We start from the raw sequence: 21,366 nt of genomic DNA on the forward strand, positions 1-21,366 counted from the left end.
TAACTAACAGTTTAAGAAAGCCAGTGGAGTTGATGCTTAGAAAATCCATCTGTGATAGGTTCAGCTTGAAAACTGCACCACAAATTCCAAAGATTAAAAAGGAACAGAACGTACACAGCTTTGAAGTGTCTGAACTTATGAGGAAAGGCTGAGAGCTGGGACTCTTTAGCCTGGAGAAGAGAAGGCTGAGGGGAGACCTTATCAGAGTCTGCCAGCATCTAGAGGATGGGTCAAGGAAGATGGAGTCAGACTCTTCTCAGCAGTTCCCAGTGACAGGACGAGGGGCAATGGGCACAAGATGGAACATAGGAAGTTCTATTTAAACATAAAACTTTTCCACTGTGAAGGTGACAAGGCACAGACTGCACAGGGAGGTTGTGGGGTCTCCTTCTCTGGAGAGATCCAAAACCTGCCTGGATGTGTAATGTGCTCTGGGTGATCCTGCTCTAGTGGGAGAGTTGGACTGGATGATCTCTAGAGGTCCCCCCAACTCTGATAATTCTGTCATTCTGTGAACTTACAGGTGTTCAGTAAAGGATCAGTGTATATCATGCCATCTGACATTCTTACACCATATCATAGTTTCCTCTTCTGTGGACAAGTCTCAAGCTCTTGGCATTTTCCCTTGCTGGGCCTGAAGCAGGTAGAGTTTGATTTATTTAAAAGACAGAACTATAAATCTGCTTTCAGTGATTCAGATGTATTTCTTAACAGTATAAATGAGGTACAATATCTGTCTCTATACAAATAAAGAATTTCTTTATTGAAAGTTGCCACAGAGACACATAACTTACTATTGACCAGAATTGCAGCTCCTGTTGAAGTAAACAGGGCTGAGAAGACAAGATGATAATAGACCATGAGATTTAGAAACTAAATCCCATTAATCTACCTCTTTAATAAAACTCATTAGTTACACAGAAATTAATTCAGTGCTGAATATTCCTGTGGGCTATTGTAACCCACTGGCTTCAATGGAGTTACCTCAGGGATGAATTAGACTCTCAGTTACACTGAATCTCTCTGTTCCTGATAAAGCTTATCTGCCAGCGTGGAGCTGAACAGGAGGACTGGGTCAATAACAAGCAATCTCTAACAGAAGCTGTTGTAACAACACTCCTGACCTAAATGAGGTGCCTTAGAATATGTCCCCACATGCATCACTGTCAGAGCTGCTGAAAAAGAAATGCAATTGTCAGAACCCAAACAAATTTTATACTAAACTGATTTTAAATGCCCCTTCAAATTCAGCAGACATTTTTATGTATACACAGACACTGTCACAAGCTGCAATTCCTAACTTCCAATTCTTCACAATGCCTTCTCTTTGCCATCTGATCATGTAGATATCACTTAACACATAAGATTATTCTCTCATCCTGTCAGTGCCTTTTTCCTGGTGAATTACTCAGATTCCTTCCTCTGCCCAGCATTTCTGTCAGCCTTATTAGGTCAGAAATATGGCATCTTCAGGAAAATAAGTGTACTGGTTTGGGCCAGGATAAAGGTAATTTTCTGCCTTGTACTTTTGCTTTCAGCAAAATCTCTTGTAAGCAGCTGCACTTGCTGAAATTAACAGCAAGTTTCTCAGACAGTGTCTGCTCCTGGGACTGATAACACGCAATGTTTATAGTTACAGCCAGAGCCTGGTGTGCAGAGCCAAGGACACTGCTCAGTTCTGAAGAACATTTTGCCCTCCAGAAGGAGAAAAGGAGTAGAGGTCACACCTGCAGCCCTCCTTTGGGGAGGAATGGACAAGATAGATGGCCAAAATTGACCAAACAGAGTATTCCATCCCAAACATGTCATTCTCAGCATAAATTTGAGGGATCATGAGGGTCAGACCCATTCCTGCTTCCCCTTCTTCCCCTGTCCCTGTTTGCTTCAGCATCCTGGGAGGATTCTGTCTGTTCCTCTGCCTGTGCTCCAGATCCATGCCAGCCCATATCTGAGTGTTCCTGCCTCCAGCTCCCAACTGCTCCTGACTCCAGGATTCCAGCCTGGACTTACCCAGGGCTGCCCTGCAGCCTCAGTGGTGATGCAAGAGTTATTGGAGGAAAGAGGGGAAGAATGCGGTATCAATTTTCCTGTATATTTATATATATTTAGTAATTTTTCCTATTTATCATTACTATTTCATTAAAGTTGTGTAGTTTAGTTTCCAGCCCATAAGTCTCTCTCCCTTATTTTCTCTCTTTCCTTTATCTGGGAGGGGAGGGCAATTAATAGAGAATCTGTCATTCAGTTAAATTCCAAAGGCCTGTGTTAAACTGTGACAATAAGACTAGACCAAGATCAATCTTTTCAAAGGAAAACCTGACCTCTCTAAAAACACAAGTGAGAATCAACAGCCAAAAGACTTTTTACTATAACCTCTGAAGTTTAATGTGATTTTCTTCAGACCAGTTAATGTCCTTATTTAAGTAATGCTTAACTGAAATCCAAGCCAAGAGCTCAGTTAAGTAGGAAACTTTCCAATTCAGTCTATTTAATAAATACTAGAGCAAAAGGTACATTTCAGACAATGCAGAAATAGTAGAGATTCCTGCAGGGCTCTAGATAAAATGATTATGGAAAGAACATTCAACTTCAAAACAAAGGTGTATATTGTGTGACCTACCAGGCACATCACAACTTTGCTTCCTGTTCACTCAACTAGTAAGAGCATTTCCATCATGATGTTAGGCCACTGGTCTTTCATACAGACAAAGAAACAACAGATAAAATAGATGAAATGGGAGTGTGGGATCAAACTAACAGAAGAAAAAGTGTCATTTATACTGTCACTTGTTAAACCACAGATTGTAAGCAGTTCTACTGGAGAGAGCTGTTCTAGGACAACTTAAAGCACAGCAAGGTCTGTGACTAGTTCTTCAAGCCCTTTCCTTCCCACTTATTCTCTTGAAAAAACAAACCAAAAAACAAACAAACAAACCCAAACCAAACACACACCAAAACCAAACCAAAGAAGGCTATTGATTTGTATTAAAAAATCAATAGATAAGGCTCCTTGAAAATATACCCTTACTTTTCAGAGTCCTTATTCCTAAAGGAGTCCCAACACCAACACCCCAACAGCCCCTCAAAAGAAAACAAAAGGAAGAACATAGAACTATTGATGGTGCATCACCTGCAGAAGGATTTCATTAGTACAGCAAGAGGGCCCGCCATTTCTAGGTCATGTGGGTGTTAATGTTAGCAGGAACTTTGCTTCAACTTTTTTGCTCTTTCTTATCTTAAAACACAAAAAAATCACCTGCATGATTGACCCTAGCAGTAACAATAATCTTCCAACATTAAATTCTTACTAAAAACTGTATCAAATCCAAGAGATTACTATAAAAGTACATCTTTTTCACCCCTATACATTACTGAGAAGTCACTGCACTATTTGCAGGATCCTGCAGAAAGATAACAGCACATTAAAAAACAAGAAAGCTGGGGAAACTTATCTACCAATTACCAAAGTCTGCATGGGGCACATGAGGTCAGCTCATACCCTTATGCCACATGTCTCACAGCATTAATCTTTCCATAACACAAAGAGACAAAAGCTGCTGGGCAAACCTGCAGGCACCACAGCATCTCCAGCAGCATTTCAAGGCCACTGACACAGCACCATTAATCAGTGTGTGCAAAAGGGTGTTCCACAGAGCCCTTCATCTCCATCTATGATCTGTATCTGTTGCCCTTACAACTGTAGGGCACTCACGTCAGCGTCAGATCATCACATCAGAGTCAGATCATCACATCAGCAGAGCTGCACTGGCTTCCAAACAATTCAGAAACGTGAAGGACAATAGCATTAAGGAACAAACAGTATAAAGCAGAGATTCAGTTGTAGCTTTTTCTTTGAGAATTGGGCCTCAATGACCTTCCTCCCATGACATCCAACACACAGACTGCCCCTTGCTCACTCATGAGCATCTCTGCCAGCTCCTCCCTGCAGTCTGTGCAGAAGGTATGCTACAAGCTTTTTTTCCTTTAAGAAAGGGACAGACTAATTGAGTTTGCCAGAATGATACATGAAGTTACACAGCTTTCACTTAAGGGACCCTATAGCTAGTTATGACGACACGAGCTAGCTGATGATGACACAAAACTGGAAGGATTGGCTGATGCACCAGAAGGCTGTGCAGCCTTTCAAAGAGATCTGAACAGACTGGAGAGCTCGGCCAAGGGGAACCTAATGGAGTTCAACAAGAATTAGTGTTGAGTCCTGCACCTGAGGAGGAATAACCATGCACCAGTACAGATTAGAGGTTGACCTGCTGGAAAGGAGCTCCATGGAGAAGGACCTTAGACACAGTAAATTATCCAGGGGAACAGCAATGTGCCTTTGTGGCCAAGGCAGACAATGGCATCCTGGGGTGCATTAAGAAGTCTCCAGCAGGATAGACAGAGACAAGGAAGGCAGTCAGTAACTCCACCTTCTTTGTGTCCTCTGTCACCAGGGCACCCAACTCACTTATATGTGGACGTATATTGCATCTAGTGTTAGGTTTTGAACTAAATGAAAATAAATCTTCCTGGAGTAAGAGTTATTTCAGGGAGTGACTGACTACATTAGATAAGCAGCTTATAGATCATCCTCAGTTGCAGTGCCTTGGTATGAAGTTACAGGTGAATGCTATAGACTGCTTTCCCTATTTCTAGTGACACTTCTAAACTGTCTCCATCATTTTCATTGTTTTGACAACTGGCCTTATTGCCTCAATCTCTACCTTCATTTCTGTAATACTCAGTTCAGATTTCTAGTTGTTGACTGAGTACTTGCTTCTGCCTACAAAGCTAACATTGAAATTACCTTTAACCTCAGATTATAGCAAAACTAAGGTGGAGAATAATGGCAAAAATAGCACTGTTTACAAGAAATAAGGGACAGGTTATGTTTTAGATGCAAATGTAGTATTTCCTGGTAGTAAAAATAGTAGAGAGGACAGCTCATTTGCACATGGTACATTTGCATGGTTTACTTCCAAGGAGCCAACTATTTAGACATAAAAAATAGATTAACATGCAAATTAACCTCCCTCAATACAGAAGAAATAAGCTCATGTCTCCATGTCATTGAGTTCTTAAAAAAGAGATTCTAACTTTTTTCCCAATATCCACCTATGTCAACTATCATGGAAAAAAAGTACAGGTAGCAAGTCACAGTGGTTCCACTGCTCATACTCCACTCTTCCAGGCCCACATTTAGACTAAAAATTAATCATATTCTTGACCATTTCAGAGTTAGCTTATTCAAGCATTTAAGAAAACAACTAAGCAGAAAGACTGAACTTTGAAGCTTGGATCACAGTTATACATTCTTCCCTTTTGTACTCCAGCTGTTTTTCTGTGTCCCTTCTCTCTGTCAAGTACCTTCAGAGCTGGATAGTGAGACATTGTTCTCAGGAACAATCTTTCTGGCCTTCCTTCACAGGTTCAGCAACCTTTTCTCTCATGACATACTGGTTTAGGTTAACAACTGATCATGTTTTCATAGACAGACTAAGCAGGGGCCTTATCTGCCATTTCAGTAACATAAACAGGCACTTTTCTCCTGCTAATAATTATACAATCATAGAATAATCATAGAATAATTTGGTTTGGAAGGGACCTCCAAAGGTCATCTAGTCCAACCCTCCTGCACTAAGCAGGGACACCCTGAAATTTATTAAGGCCTCTATACATTTGCCCTAATATACAGAAAACTAAGTAAGATGCTAAATAAACTCCCTTTCCCACTTTCAAGTGGCTTTTTATTTCACCCACTGACAATACAACCACAGGAGAGATGTAACAGACAAAGGAGAACAAACACAAAAATATTTGCCTTACTCTTTCAAAGCAGTAACCAATGTCCCACTGCTTTCATAATCTTTGCTCTGTCAAAGGCCACATATGTTTAACTAATTAAAAATAAAGCCAAGAAAGACCAAACCAGCAGGGTAAAAGAAAATTAGAAAAATAAAATAGCTTTGGGAAGTACAAACAAAATGGAGTGAATGTGAAAAAGGGCTAACATGACTCATCAGTACAATTCCCATATCATCTAAAGAGATATTTTTGGATATAAACTTATGAATGAAACCACATTAAACAAATACTACCCTTGTCATTTTTCACTTATCATTACACCTTTTACTGGAATTTTCCATAGCAGCTACATTTCTGTCTGCAAAGTCCACCATCAATTAAAAGAAAAAAAATTTTTTTGCAGTAGTGTATTATGCTCCTGTTAAGAGTAAATAACTGCCATATTTATTGTTTTTAGCAAAGTCATTTCTATGTAGCTGTCACTTCTACGTGTCCAAAAATGAACATTTAAAAAGAAAACTTTAGAAAATAATTTAGTTTGGGAGATGCTTAAAGAATCACCAGCTCTTTAGCTGGATCGTGACAGTGGCCAAAACAGTAACCAGTGCAATACACCAAGGCATATTAGTCTGAAATTATTAATTCAAATAGTATCAGCTTTCTTTTCAGGTTAAACCACACCGTAGCAGAACATATAAACACTCCTTCTAATTCAAGCAGCTCAACACAGCATCTGTTGTGCAAGTTCAAAGCATTCATTCATGAACTCTCATAGTCAGTTTCACAGCATTAATGCTTCTACTTTTGGTGTTTAATTTTTCCTTTGTTGAATACTAGTTAGCTTACTCATAAACCAGCATGAAACATCTTCAGCTATGGAACTAAGCCTCAAGATCTTAGACCACATTTAATGGTTCTACATCATGGCTATACCTTTTTCTTTTTAGGGGATTTTATTTCTTCAAAAACAACTTACCACTGCCTTGCTATGAACAGTATGGAGGAGAGAGACTCCAGATTTCCACCAAGAGATCAGGAAGGAGTGGAATTTCATTTTACAATGACTGGTCTTGCATATAATGAAATGACAAAATTAGGAAGCTAAATTCCTATTAACAATCAATACTGTCCAACAAATTTATCACTATGTGAGCTGCAAGAGAACTCAACAATATTCTGGGCCCACACACTGCCATCCTTGAAAAGAAGATCAAGAACAGAGCACCCTCTGATGACTGAGGTAACAGCAGTAGGTCATCTTCAAACCATGTTACCAGATTAACTAATGGGCAGAGACTCCAAACTGCCAAGGAATTACTAAGTGTGATACCAATTCTCAAAGCAACAAACCCATCAGGTTCTTACTTTCAGAGCACATAACACTGTAATGTCAGACAACCAAAAGTACTGCTGAAAAATATCAGGAAGGAGTGGTCTGTTGATACTCTCTGAACAATTTGTGTGAGTATCACCATGGCTTGGCTTCACGAATGCTTCACTGCTTAGATGCCAGAACAGCTCAGAGAGAATACTTTTATGAAAGCCACCATTTTGGAGTAAGCAAAATAGCTCATAAATTGGTGTTATACTTGTAAACCAAGCCAGACTATCCCAGCAGGGCTTTAATTGAAAACAGCAAATATTTTTAAAAATAGACATTAAATCCATGCCACCCTTAAGATTTTGTTTCTGCTGTATTACTCGTGTTTCATTCAAGTAATATGGTTTAGGCTTACCTTGATGGCTTGCTCACTGATGAAGTTCTGATTATATCAGGTGCTACTCCTTGAAGATCCTCAAAACTAATTTCAGGTCATTTCAACAAGGTCTAAACAGTAAGACTAAAACAAATAACAAAAAGCAACTTAGAAGTCTCATTTTTAGGGGACCACAGCCTACATAAAAAGATAAGAGTTTCAAATACAACCCCTCCTATGAAAACACAAGAATAAAAAGAAAATACCCACAGTCCTGTAATCATAACTTTTGCCCATAATTATGTAGGTTAATTCATGTTATGACGTGGTTTCAAACACACGAGGAAAAACTGTAGCAACCCAAAAGGAGTATTACACAACCAATACTCGATCAAAGTTCTCAAAATTTGCTTGTCCTAATCCCAATTTATCATTTATGAAAGGTAACCTAAACTATATACAACTTGCTAATTAGAAAGAAATGAGGCTTTTTCTATGGGTAGAGGGGAAAAAAATAAAAGAAATCAATGCAGTTTCTCTCAAAAATTTAAGACTTTTCTTGTCTCATGAAAACAGAAAATAATTCAAGTACTTGCAAAAATACAAATAAAGTTTTATAGTCACAGAATTTTCCAGCCAAAATCCACAAATTGGTTGACTCAGAACTGGTTTATGGCCAAGTATATTGGTAGACCCTTGCCTAGAACTACATTTTAGATTTTGGCTTTTGGTGGCAAGCCATCTCTACTTTCACACACCCCAAAATAACCTAGGCCCTAGATGTGGATTTATTACTTGCTTCTTAGGTTTTGCTTCAGACTTCCAGCTATATGAAGTGCTACTGCATGCACAATTCTGCTCCTTTTTAACAACAGAATCAAAATAATCTATTAAAGCAGCAAATCTTTGTGCCAGACATTGTTTGCACAACCTTAGATTGCCTGTTCCAGAGTAGATGAGGAAATGAAGAAACAGCAAATGTCTGACCCTGGTATTACCTTAAACTGTTCTCTGGTGTCGGTGCAGCAGCACACAGGTCACCTTCTGCTGTGTTTTAACACTTCCAGTGAAACAGACAAGCAGTCCCACCACAAAGAAGATTAGGAAGCTTCATGGCCCTTACATGACAATTAGAGGATTTAAATTAAAATCTGTACTTGAGGTAGCTAGAGTTGTATCTGTTAAACAAAGGTGGGAACTCCACGATGCCTCAGTCACTTATCAGCTGCATTTTCTCAAGCGGCACAGCATTTCACCTCTGCTTACACACGTTGTAGCATGAAAATGCAATCTATTCACCATGTTTGGAGCGTTATTTTTCAGTTCCTCTCCTGGTGAGCTCTTCGGTATGAAGCACACGATGTGGTTTCTCTGGCCCTGCAGAGCAGGTCCTCCCCCATGCCGTCTCGCGGCCCTGCAGGCAGCGGCGCTGGGTGAGGAACTTCCTCAGCACCCTCCTGCACCCCTCACGTATTACCCGGGGCAGCCACCGAGTTCGCCGAGTGTTTTCCGTCACCAGTGGACAAATCCCGCAGGGCAAGGCAGCCTCAACGGAGCCGCTGGCAGAGAACCCAGCTCAGCTTCTCCGGGTCACTGCTCTGCCTTCACGCCTCTCCCTGAGGGGAGCGACTGCCGCCTGCTGCTCTGCACGCGCCCGGCCCGCCTCAGGCAGCCTCCGCGTGCTGCAGGCGGCACAGCCGGGGCGGGCACCGCCGACCTCCACCGATGCCTGTCCTGGGCTCCTCTCTGCTCTCATCAGCCGTGAGGCTCCCCCGGCTGCCGGGCAGGGTGGGAGGTGAGAGAGGGGAAGCGGAAAATAGGAAGCATGAGGCACCACGTGCCCACCTCGACCGCCCCCCTGAGGCTTTGCGTGCAGCGCCCTCAGCTGCCCGCAGCGCCCTCATCAGCTGCGTCCTCCCCGCTTCTCCACACCCAGCCCTGCCAAGCCTCCCCTCCTCCTCATGGCAAACACTTCTCTCTGCGGAGCCCTGGGGCCCCCTGTGGCACGGCTGGAGGCGGAGATGCTCTGTAGCCCTGAGAGAGAGGCGGCAGATAATAACTCATGCCCTGCAGCTGACAGGGACGTGGGGTTTGAACCGAGGCGCCCCCATAGTTATTTAGAAATGAAAGTGCTCCTGATGTTGGTGCCACCCGAAGAATAAACCTTCCCTCTCTCCACAGTGGTCTCCCACAGCAGCACTGCACAGGAAGGGCCATGCAGCTTTGTCCACACTATGTCAAACCGTGGATTGAGGCCCCAAAGCACTTGTTCACTGGAGAGTTGTCCTGTGGGGATCAGAGCCCCAGCAATTAATCTGAGCTTGCAGAAGTTGGCAAATGCAAAGGTAAATGCCTATTTATACCTCAAGCTTGCAGATATACAAGTAGCCACCTGGCAAACAGATCTGCCACAGCCTTAGAGGTAGAGTGCTCAGGAGTACATCTTTGTGCCTCATTTCTGGTGAAAAAAATCAGGTTACATACACTTGTAGACAGTTCAGTAACAGCTAGCATTGGTGGTATTTCAAATCTTGTGATATGCCATTGCTGTCCCCTCCATCCTCTACAATTGCCATAGAATAATCACTGAGAGGCCCAGAAGTGTCCCAATTAAAAAGTAAGTTCTTAAATTCTGCACAAGCTATGCCCAAACTCAAACAGAATAAAGTCTCATTTGCTGAGCTTGTTGCTGACAGTAGCTTTCTTGGTAACTTGTTCTGTTCTCAAACTATGATACAGTTTTGTTTTATTTACATCCCAGTACACAATGTTTTGTCTATAAAGTAAAGAGAAGAAACAAGGTGAATACTCAGGGTATGGTCAGTCATGCAGCTCCATCCAAGAGGGCATATCTTACCATTTTTATTGCTCTTGGTATTGTCAAGTTTTCTCATTACTGGAAAGTTTCATACATTAAGTGCAGTGATGCTGGAGGCCCTTAGAATTTACATTCATTTGATGAGATCTACTGCATTGGAGGAGCTAGAATAAAAATTCAAGTGCCCTTAGTCACTGCAGCATGAATAGAGAATAAGATATTGTAAGAGAAAGCAATGCCAAGTTTTAGCAGATACATTCTGCAGTTTCTCCTTTTCTTGCATGCTGTGTAGCACATTGAAAAGCTTGAGTCTTCTACTTTGGAAGTAGATTCCTCCCTGTGCTTTTCATCTGATCCGATTCAGATGAAGGAATTGAGTTACAGCTGTTCACATTTTCTTTTAAGCATATGCACAAGGGACAAATAAGAATGTTTATACAATTTGCTCACTGTTGGAAAACCAGTTGAGGTTTGTTGATTTAGTCTTTTTCAAGACAAACTAGAACTTGATTATATAGCCAGAAGTTGCCACCTTTTACTTTCTTAGTGTTGCACATGATATTATATGGGAACTGATTATAAAACAAATGTTTGAAAGTTAGTCAAGAAAAGAACTGCCTGTTACTACATCATCCAGTAACTCAGACTCGTGGTGTTGCATTTGGAGTAATTTCTGATTTTTAAATTGAATATCAATTGTTCACTTTCAACTCCAAAATTTGACTCAAAAATTGGCCCAACCTAGCAAGATGACATCTGAGTCTGACCTATGTGAGCTCTACTGTCTCCATGAAATTTGTACCCTAATGCAGGAGGTTTGGACTCTATATATGAGTGTTTGTCATGAGTTTCTTTGATGATGCCAGTGTACAGAACAACTTGGATATCTGGGGCTAAGGCATGTCTAGTTCTGTAATTACAAAGGTGAGGTCGATTTCTTGGCCAATTTTGGTATCAGTGAAATACACCTTAAAGCAATAGAAATGTCAGCATCAAGAGAAGGTCAACTTTGCTAAAATATGTAAATGTTTTCCTCTAACCCTTTTATCTGTAGGACTATTGACTTTTTTTTTTTTTTTTCTAAGGTGCCTCCTCCGCTTCTTAGAAAATTTTCTAATGAAAGCCCAATTTAAACCCATTATTAAGTTTCCTTAAAAGTACTGATGGGCAAGTTGGAGCACCCAGGATTTGATTGTGGATATATGGGTAGTAACAAGATTGTAATTAGATTTTGATACTTAAGCCTGGTGCGAGAAGGGTCAGTCTCTTAATCGTGTTAGACTTTGAAGAGATTACAGTAGTGACTTTTTCCTCCTTACAGACTATGCACTGAGAGCTGCCTCTTTAACTAGATTGTGACACTAAATGTAACTTGATAAACACTGGCACATTGCTGTATTAGCTATAAAATCACACACAAATTTATTCATTTTGTAACCCCACAGCACTGAATTGCAATATGAAAAAGGGCACCCCTCACATACTCCTACTAGAACAAACTCTTGGCATAATCACAAATGTCCAATTAAACAAACATTGTGAATTCTAACAGGATCTATTCCCTCTGCAGACTTCACTGACAGAGGCAAATTAACACAGAAATAAGACTACCTCTAATTTCATCCTCCCAGGAAGTTTTCTTTACATCAGAAGCAACAGGAAAAAGCATCTCTGTCACTTTTACTGACATTTTTGTTTTAACATTGTGCAAAATTAGGGTTTCAGGAAAAAAAACACACCATGCTTGGTGTTAGAGGAAAGTTTTAAAGGGAAGAGCAAAATTGAAGGGTATAAATCCATGGCTTTAGAGGGAATGTGGTCTAAAACTTACAACTTGGCATTCTCACCACACATATTTGTCCTTCCTCCACTTCCTCTCCAGCAAGTGCTAGTCTGTACAGCCATGAGACACATTTCAGGTAACTAGATCTGTCTTACACAGTTTCCAGTAGCAATAGTGTTTATTTATGTACATTAAATATTGACACGTGCTTTAGATCAGAGGCTGTATTTTGGAATCATCTCCCTGATTTAAGGTTACATCCATGGATGTCAAGGAGCTTTCAAAGTGAAAGATCTTTAGGAAAGAATAACCTGCTTTCTCCAAAGCTGCCATTCTGGGCTGCCATTGTACCTAAGGTACAGTCTGTGCAGGAAGCCAGAAGGAGCTCTGTGCATGAGGCAGAAGGTGGAAACATCAGTTTGATTTAGCTCTATTAGGATGTAGCCATACTGACTTAGAAGGCAATGTTATGAACACTCTCAGTATGCATTCCTAAGATTGACTGTACAGATTACTGGGTTGTACAGATGCTAAGGTGAACACCTCTGTGATACTCAGTTATGTAGATTTTATGCCAGTTTCAATTACTGAGATAACAGCTGGCAGAAAGAAAAAAGTAAATTAAGGGAATGTTCTGTCTCCAAGTGCAGGGAGTGAATTGTGCCTGTTTAAAAGGAGTTGTTTTTAAAACCTGTGGAAAAAAAAATGCAATGTAGAAACTGTGAGCCACTCTGGGAACAATATAACTGCTAGACTTTGCTCACAGCTGAATCTCACACAGCGTTAGCTTTAGTGTTTGAAAAACAGGGTCTGAGAGTTAAACTGGCTCCCCCTAAGAGAGAGGCCTAAGTTAATCTGCTTTTATATTTTCAGTATGTTCACTTCAGTTGGCTGCCCTGGTTGACCACTATTTCAATAAGCTCTTTGGAGGTGAAAAATATCTCCATAAATGCAAGCAAGTTGTTGAATATGGTAATGAATGGAGCCCAGCTAAACACATGTTTATGAAAAACAGAGCTGAAGCAGCTCTGACAAGAAGAGTTGTGCTAGTTTAAAATCCTTAAACAATGAACAGGGCCATGCTTCACCCCAGCACAGCTGGTCTCTGAGGAAGGTAATTGTACTTGTCCTTGAAAGAGAAAAGAGCAGATAAGCCACAAAGAGTTACTTTGTGGGAACAGCTTGTGTGGACTCTGGTGAAGGACATGAAAGGAACCAACTAAAAATACATTAAGTCCTGATTGTAGCCAGCTTATTTCTATGGGAAATATTTACATGTTCTATTGAGATCTCTAATGTTTCTGTGGTGAGTTTCGTTTTTTTTAATGCCTCAGCAATTGATTCCTTATTAAGTGCTTGGGGGTTTTTTGTTTGTTTTTAATCTAATGGAAAGAAAATCAAAGTGTTTAATCATAGCTGTAAGTTTAAAAGTAGAACAAAATTAATTTTTACACTTTAGAAGTTGCTTTAGAGGTTTTAGAAGAAAATCCTATGTATTCATCTATATAAATCAGGCAGGTTTGAGGAAATACTACATTCATATTACTTACTACCTTGTTACCTTCATATGTATACATACCTCTATAGATATAATCCATATACCTTGGTATATATACTCCACAGATTAAGTCTGTAATTTTAAGATGTAATTTCAAGCTGTAATTCTTCTGATCCTAACTGTTACTTGCAGATTGAGTGGGTCTTCTGTAGCAGTAGTAGTTGCCTGACATCTGAAAGAGCCAACCAAAAATGAACTGCTTATAAACAAGAAACTGGGGGATAATAATCAAGACTTTGAGTTATTTCTTTTTACGTTTCCACAAATTGTTTTTTCATTTCCATGCCCTGCTGACTGCTGGTTTTGCCTCTTTTTTGATGCACAATGCAAATGACTAAGTTGTTAGAGACAGATCAGACATCTTTAGCATAGGCAGTTGCATGCTCATCCCACACAACTTGGGAACTGCCTGCGTTAGTATGAGGGTGGAGAGAAAACTTGGAACTGAAGTTGGAAGCCAACCACAGACTCCATTTCAGTTGTCTGCCCCCTGGCAGGTGCGCTCTGTTCAAAGAGCTGCCTGAGCTCGGAATTTAGTTGGATTGTGATGGGAAATTGCCTCGAAAATCCTGTCACCTGCGCTGTGCTTGAGAGGCCACCTCTCCCCAGGGCAAAGCGGCACTTTCGTACTGGCAGCACCCAGGTCCGTGCCCGCGCAGGGGGGCGATGACTCCAGAAGGGAATGAGAACGTTTGACGGCCGGAGAACGGCGGGAGGCGGCTCCTCCCTTCCCACGGGAACTCTGCAGGAGCGAACATTGTTACGGGTGACGCAGATGAGAAAAGAACAGGGGACGGGGCTGTAGTGTTTAACTGGGAAGGTTTTATCACCTGTAGTTTCCTACTACCGGTGCGTCCCGCAGCCCCGTTCGGGTCGGAACCGGGCCCCTCTCCCCGCCGCGCCCCACGCAGCCGCGGGCAGCCGGTAGCGCGCCCTCTGGCGGCGCTCCCCGGGCACGGCCGCTCCGGCGGGAGAGCGGGGGGGGAGCGGAACCACCGGCGCTTGGCTGGACCGGGCTGGGCTGGGAGTTCCCTGCAGGTTAAAGATAACAACACAAAGCGGCATCTTTGTGTCACGAGAGGATTTTTTAATAACTCGCTAATTATTAGCTATACCAGAGGTTTTAACTATTATTCTCTACACCCAGATACTAAAAGCTTAAATCAGCTTTGTCACATTGTGTTTAAATTGCAATGTTGTTCTTACAAAAATAAGTTTTAGAGGGAAATTGATGACTGAAATTGTCCAGTCCCCCTCCCTGAAGCTGTCTCAACTACAAATTTTCATTACTGTTTTTCTTACACAACCTTTTCCATGCTGCTTCACTTTCACTGACCTGCACCACTTAACTTTGCACTGACGTAAGGTAATGCTCCGAGGAACCCATTTTGAATCTTCTATATATGGAGATGTCTTACATACTGAGAGCTTGTTAAATCCTTAGGGTCCACACAATGCTGCATTAGGTTTTTAAATCCACAAGGTACAATCACTTCTGAAAACCTAACCTTATGCATCTGGAAGGATATTCACTTGATTTGATGGTAAAACATAATGAAGCCACAAACAGGTTACTTTGGTCAGATGGCATGAAAGTCCTCTAGTGAGGTGGAGTTACATCCCTGAAATACATAAAATTTCATAACTATATATATTTATGAGCATGTTTATACTAGAAGCTTACATTTGGTAAAAGAAAGTTAGACCTACAGGAGTCTGAGCAATAAAAGTTTCTGTAAACTTTTTTTACTGCTTCTACAGAAGAATGCTTGAGAATGGGTAACTATCATGATTGCTTTACACTTCTGTCCTAAAAAGATGTTAAAATGATCTCTCTACAAACAGCACAGTACTTACAAATAAGCAAGCTTTATTCCTGCATTTGGTTTTAAAATGTGAGATTAATTTAGTTTTGAAAACCAAAAAAAGCACAAGACTTGTTTAAAAAAATTTCAACTATCCAGTGGAGAGCGCACCCTAGAGTTGTTTTGCAGGGATCTTGCACACAACAAGTACCATCCAGGTCCCATCAGGTTTCTCCTGTTTCACAGAGAAGACAAACTTTGGCCTTAACTATAAACTCTTGTAGCATGTGTTTTATTATGGGATTCTTATTTAAGATAACGGCCTGGTAACTCCCCAGATTTCAGTCTCTAACAAAATGGCCATGCTGTTACCCATGAAACAACATGAAGCACTAACCCCAGCACAGCTGACAGAACTGTGTGCCAACTAGCAAGAACACCTGGGGCAGGGAAACCTGTCAGTCCCCACCTTTATTCCCATACAGGGATGCATCCCACTGAGGTCAGCCCTTGTACAGGAATACTGCTTAGCCAGACAGCTGGAAATCTTGAGGAAATCTACCAGCTCGTGTGTGTTTCAAGGTCTATGGGTACTGAGCTCTCCCTGGCTCTTCCATATGGTATTAAGTCCACACCAGGAGCTTTACTCACACCACCAGGCTGCTTTAAAGACCAAGCTGGCACCTCCACAGTGCAGAACAGTGTAGATCTGATTTGCTGCAGGAATATCACAGGAATTCTGTGGAGGGAAGGACAGGTGCGGGTTGCCTACCTGATTCACCACAGCACACGAGAGTAGGTTCAAAGTGTATGCAACATTTTATTGAAAAAATACGAATGTTCTGTACATAAGGTACAACTCAATGGGCTTGATAAAATCTCCAGAAGCTTATCAGTTAATATATAGGTCTTCTTTTCTTCTTTTTCCTCTAAGGGCATAAAGCATACAATGAAGCAGCAGGTCCCCTGTACTTGTGCAAGTGCAATCCCATCGCTGTGCGTGCAGCATAGCGCTGGCTCTACAGACAGGACTCCAACATGCTCAATGTACTTTGATGGATGGTCTGCAAGAAATTTAAAGCATGGAAGAACTGCACAGGACTGGCCATTCAATCCGCTGATGACTCTAAATTTATAGTGAGATCTGTTGTCCTAAACAGTCTGCATCTGCGTATCCAATATTTCTGACAAATAAATACAAAAATAAATAGGGATCTGGTCTCACAGAACCTCAAGTCTCAGAAGCAACACAATGTGTAGCAAGCTACATACATATTTTCAACTATATCAACATAATTTATTTAAATCTCTATCAATAAATGTATTAAAAGTATAAATTCTTATCCAATACTGCAAGTTTAGTTCTGGAAATAAACCCAGAAAAACAAAGCTTTTTTCAGTTCTTTCTTACAATTTAGTGTGCTCTTTAGAAAATGCTTTATAGCTGAACTTCAGCAGAAACTAGCTGCTATATAATGTAATTCTATTTCCCAAACCTAATATAAAAAGCATTTAAAGTCTTTTTACAGTAACTGGCTTTCATGTCCTAACTTTACATACAGTTACTAAAAATAGTGCACATAGCAGTGCTGACTAAAAATAGGTTTAGTGTTAAACTACATGCACAAATGCTGGAGTACCAAAGCAGAAACTGAATAATGTGGCAGCTTCATAATTAATTTAGGTTGCTAATCGGATGGTGTAACAATACTGCAATCCCAAAAGATATGTATGTTGCAAATGAAAAGACAATGAACAGGACTGGATGAGGAGAAAGGCAAAAAACCTTTTTTTCTTCTCCATTTAAAACTGGAATGTCTGTTATCACCAAGAAGGTAAATGTAGACCAGCATTACAAGCTTCTAATAAATCAGGAGTAAATTGTGATGACTTCTCGGCCACCTCCTCTAACAAGTAGCACTCTCTCCAGACCCTCAGTCAAGACTTCAAGGAACTCCATGTCTATTTTGGTAAAGTTAAGGATAAAAAGTATCAAACCCAAAACACTCGGTTCTTATCCTCTGCAGACAAGACTGAATTCAAACTTACAAGGCTTACAGAGCAACCAGTGACAATTTTTACTCTAATCACTTACCACAGAACAGCCGTGAGCCAGTGCCCTGCACTCAGTAGATGCTTTGTCACATACTACAGCCTGACAGCATTTATGGCAAAACAAATTCAAGAGCACAAATCAAAGAAAGATATTTTATGTGCACCAGGCCTTGCCTGAAAGGATACAGTTTTCATCACCGTCAGTATTCTTTGGAGGACCAGGCATGTTAAGGAGAACAAGTCTGGCATCATGGGATCTATTTACAATAACTTCATTTAGCTTCACTGCTGTGTGCATTCTTCGGACATTAGACTGGTTCCTGTAGAAGAAGCACATTCAGACTTAAGGTTAGAAACCTGCCTCTGGAAACTGAATTATTAAAAAGGCCTTTTTAAAAGCATATCTCTGATTTCCTAAATACCTTGTTAATTGTCAACACACAATTTTTTTTCAAATTTAATGATAAAGATTAAAAAAAAAAAAAAAAAAAAAGATTTTACTGAGTTCTTAAGGTACAACTTATCTACTGGTTTTAAGGTCCAAGTGGTTCAAGCGTCCAGTTTACAGTTATGTATCTCTTCAAGAAGCCTATTTTATAAAGATGATTTAGCCTTGCAAAAGAAGTTAAAATGCACTTGCACAAGGGAACATGTTTTTTCACCATGGACACCTGTGGCTGCAGAGCCTTTCCTTCTGTAGCCCTCTACAGCTCCCCCTGCTCACACAGCAACACAGACCATGTACCTTTCTAGACTGAGTGCCAGAAAAGCCTCTCAGAGGCCTCTCAGAACCAGGCAGAAGACTGGTACCATTATGCTCAGTCCACACTTCCCACAAGTGCACTTGTCTGTGTGTTGAACAGCAGCTGACCTCTCCAGAGAAAGTCTGGTTTCCTAGATCTGTAGGCTGGAACACAGCCTATGTAAGACCACATAGATCAGCTTATGGGGATTTTCCAATGTATAATATGGATTTTAACCTTTCCTTCAGTTGGGCACTTTTCAACCTCTCTGTCTGGCTATATACAAGAAGCACTTATGACCTAAGTATCCTGAAAATCTCAAACACTTTCAAATCTGAGTAGCCACTTGTTCACAAGTTAACACAAAGAAGGGAACAGATGCAAGCATGATCTCATAAGCCTCTGCTCCTTATGAATCCAGGCTAACAGAGGCAACAGGATTATTATTCAAATATATCAGCACAAAGGAACAACAACTCATGCAGGAACAGACTGGAAAGTATCCCTTGGGTACTCTGAGCCAGGGAATGTTTCCTTATTATAGGAACCAAATCACTATTTTGGTAATGTACAAGGAAAAACAATACAGAAATAGACTCATCAGAGGAAGAATGTATTTGCAGCTCTTAGCACTTCCACTGGCCTTCTTTTCCTTCAGTTTAATATATTAAAAACAAGTATTATTAGAAACAAATCAAACATGAGACTACAGTTATGCTAACTGTACTTTACATTTCATGAAAAAGTCTTTGATAACATTGTTGCTCTTTTGAATATTTAAGTTTTCAAATTAATATTTTATATCTAGAGAAAACAGAAGATACCATGATATGAATAACGTTCATTGTAGTAACAGCACAATGTATCCACTTCAAATTACCTCTCTCTTATTTGATGTTCTTATTTAATTTAGAGCAAGGACATCCTCTGTCTTTATCATGTCAGCTTCAGAAAGCCTGGGACAACAGAGAGGCCAGACTATGTCTACAGGAAGTGAGGAAGAAACCAGCACCAGAAACTGTATATATACTATGTATAGTTTTGGAAAACTAACTGAAAACTAAAGGTTTGCTGTTCTCTATAGTAACATTTACAACTGGCATCTTCCCCAACTATTTGAAGGTGGGTGTAGGCTATAGGAAAGTATTTAGTGTCCAGAAACTGCTAGAATTTACATCATAGCAGTGTTGTGGAACAAGAGCTCCTCTAAATGAATCATTTTTCCCAGTTGTTGTGTCATATGCTGCTTAAGAAAATGGGGTCAGACTTGCAATTGTTTTCTATCCTGACTTAGTTCTTGTCAGGGTAGGTCTCATAGTTTGTTACAAGCTATTTATAATGATACTTAGCTTAAGTGGCTAATCCTGCTCCCTTTAGAAACACTAAGACTGCTCCTTTTCTTCCAAAATTACATATAGTTTTTCTGCTTCTAGTTGAGAAAATGAAGTCTTCCCTCTCAACCATCTTAATGTACTTCTAAGTGAAATAACAAACTTACAAGTTTTCCCACTCTCTGAAAGCATGGAAGAGGAAAAAGTACAGGTAGTTAACACCAAATTCAGCAGAATTTCTACAGTATATAGACTATGTATTACTGATCCTAAACCAAACTGGAATTCTCAGTGACTCACTAAGAAGAGAAATCTGGAACTTTGCCAAGTATGCAAAGCTGCCTAGGTGAATGATTTGGGTAAGATGTAGTACAAAGAGGTCACGGGAGATTCACACCCTTTTATACAAAGCCACAAACAGACTTTTAGTTCAAGCCATTCAAAAGGGGCACACAACATGGTGATGCTAAGGCTGTTACTACACATCAGTGCTCCTCCAACAGCATGTCTGGCTTAGAGGGTTTCATCACACACTTATTCTACTCACAGTCATTCATCACCATCTCCACAGCTTCTTCCTTGCTGTGTTAAACATTCCCACTGCATATTAGATAGTGAAATTATGTCTTTTTTTAAATTCTGATTAGATCAGTGGAATTATCCACCTGGTTTAACACTGTGTGGTTTCTTGAGGTATTTGAGAGACAGAAGGAAAGTTATAAAAGGATTTAGCAACTCCAACCTACAATTAGACTATACCAAGTAAAATCTTGAGGGATGTGAGCCACATTTTAACTGGGAAGAGATTTCTCAGGAGGCTAACTGCTGTCTTTTCAGAAGTCAGGTCCCAGTGTTTATTGCACAAGTCAACCAAGGGCTAGGAGACAAGAGATCATAAAAGCACAGCACATCTAAGAGTTCCAGGCTGTACAAGCTGTTGACTTAGACAAGACTCACGGCTTAATGCTGATGAGATCTCTAAAGCTCCCCACAGCACTGCCTCGGTTCCGCTTCTCAGCGTCACATTTCTCTTTTGTCCAGGTCATCTGGATGTTCTCAGGAACTGGGTCCCCCTCATCTTCTTCATCTGAGTAGAGGCTCTCTAGACGAGCTACTGAATGTCTGTCCTTTACCAGCTGAGCCTAGAGGGCACACAAATGACAAGATGAACTCAAAAAAAAAAAAAAGTGAGACTGTATTATACATCCTCTCATCCTGTTCAAGCAACAGAAGACATTTTGTTCCATTGTATCGTTTGTTTTGTACAGTCAGTTTAGCATTTTGGACACCTGTGGTATCAGGCTTCTGCCCTAACCAATAATTTTATATTCAAAATTGATTTTCAGCAGTTTAGATGGGTGTTAGCCATGCAGGAAATAATAGACAAGTCTGACTGAAAATCAGAGAAGTCTCAAAATTGACAACAAAAAGAGTTGGACAAAGACAAGCAGAAAAATTACATTATTTGCAGCCTTCACAGCTCTGTCCTAACAGTCGAAACTGGGATGGAATATTCAGTAGGAGAACAGGATATACTATAAATTGAGACAAGCCCCAGACATTCCACATAAAGCAAAAACAAGGTCAAGAAAGGGTTAAGACTTACATCCTCAAGTCATATAGTATCATTTACATTGCAAAGGGCAACACACCAATCATTCCTACAGCATATACACTTCCACTGTTTTGCCCCCCAAACAAATAATTTCTAGCATTGCTTTGCAAATATAGCCAGGCCATTCAGTGACTCCATGCAATTTTGGGAAACAAA

General features: G+C 40.5%; 1 protein-coding gene across 14 annotated transcripts in view; it reads right to left on the reverse strand.

The window, feature by feature from the left end:
• Window positions 1-16,262: 16,262 nt before the first annotated feature.
• SLC12A4 (solute carrier family 12 member 4) overlaps window positions 16,263-21,366 on the reverse strand; it is a 45,932-nt gene continuing 40,828 nt past the window's right edge. For 11 of the 14 annotated variants that reach the window (XM_071756952.1, XM_071756956.1, XM_071756961.1 and 8 more), the window contains 3 exons: window positions 20,553-20,737; window positions 17,708-17,841; window positions 16,263-17,428 (listed from right to left, as the gene is read on the reverse strand). In XM_071756952.1, the coding sequence (XP_071613053.1) occupies window positions 17,337-17,428; window positions 17,708-17,841; window positions 20,553-20,737 (411 nt within the window). In that variant the 3' untranslated portion in view covers window positions 16,263-17,336. The remainder of the gene's footprint in view (window positions 17,429-17,707; window positions 17,842-20,552; window positions 20,738-21,366) is intronic. The other 3 variants (XR_011728522.1, XR_011728521.1, XR_011728523.1) reach the window with 1 other exon arrangement.

This window comes from Heliangelus exortis, chromosome 13 (assembly GCF_036169615.1).
Source record: "Heliangelus exortis chromosome 13, bHelExo1.hap1, whole genome shotgun sequence".
In the NCBI taxonomy this organism is placed as follows: Eukaryota; Metazoa; Chordata; class Aves; order Apodiformes; family Trochilidae; genus Heliangelus; species Heliangelus exortis.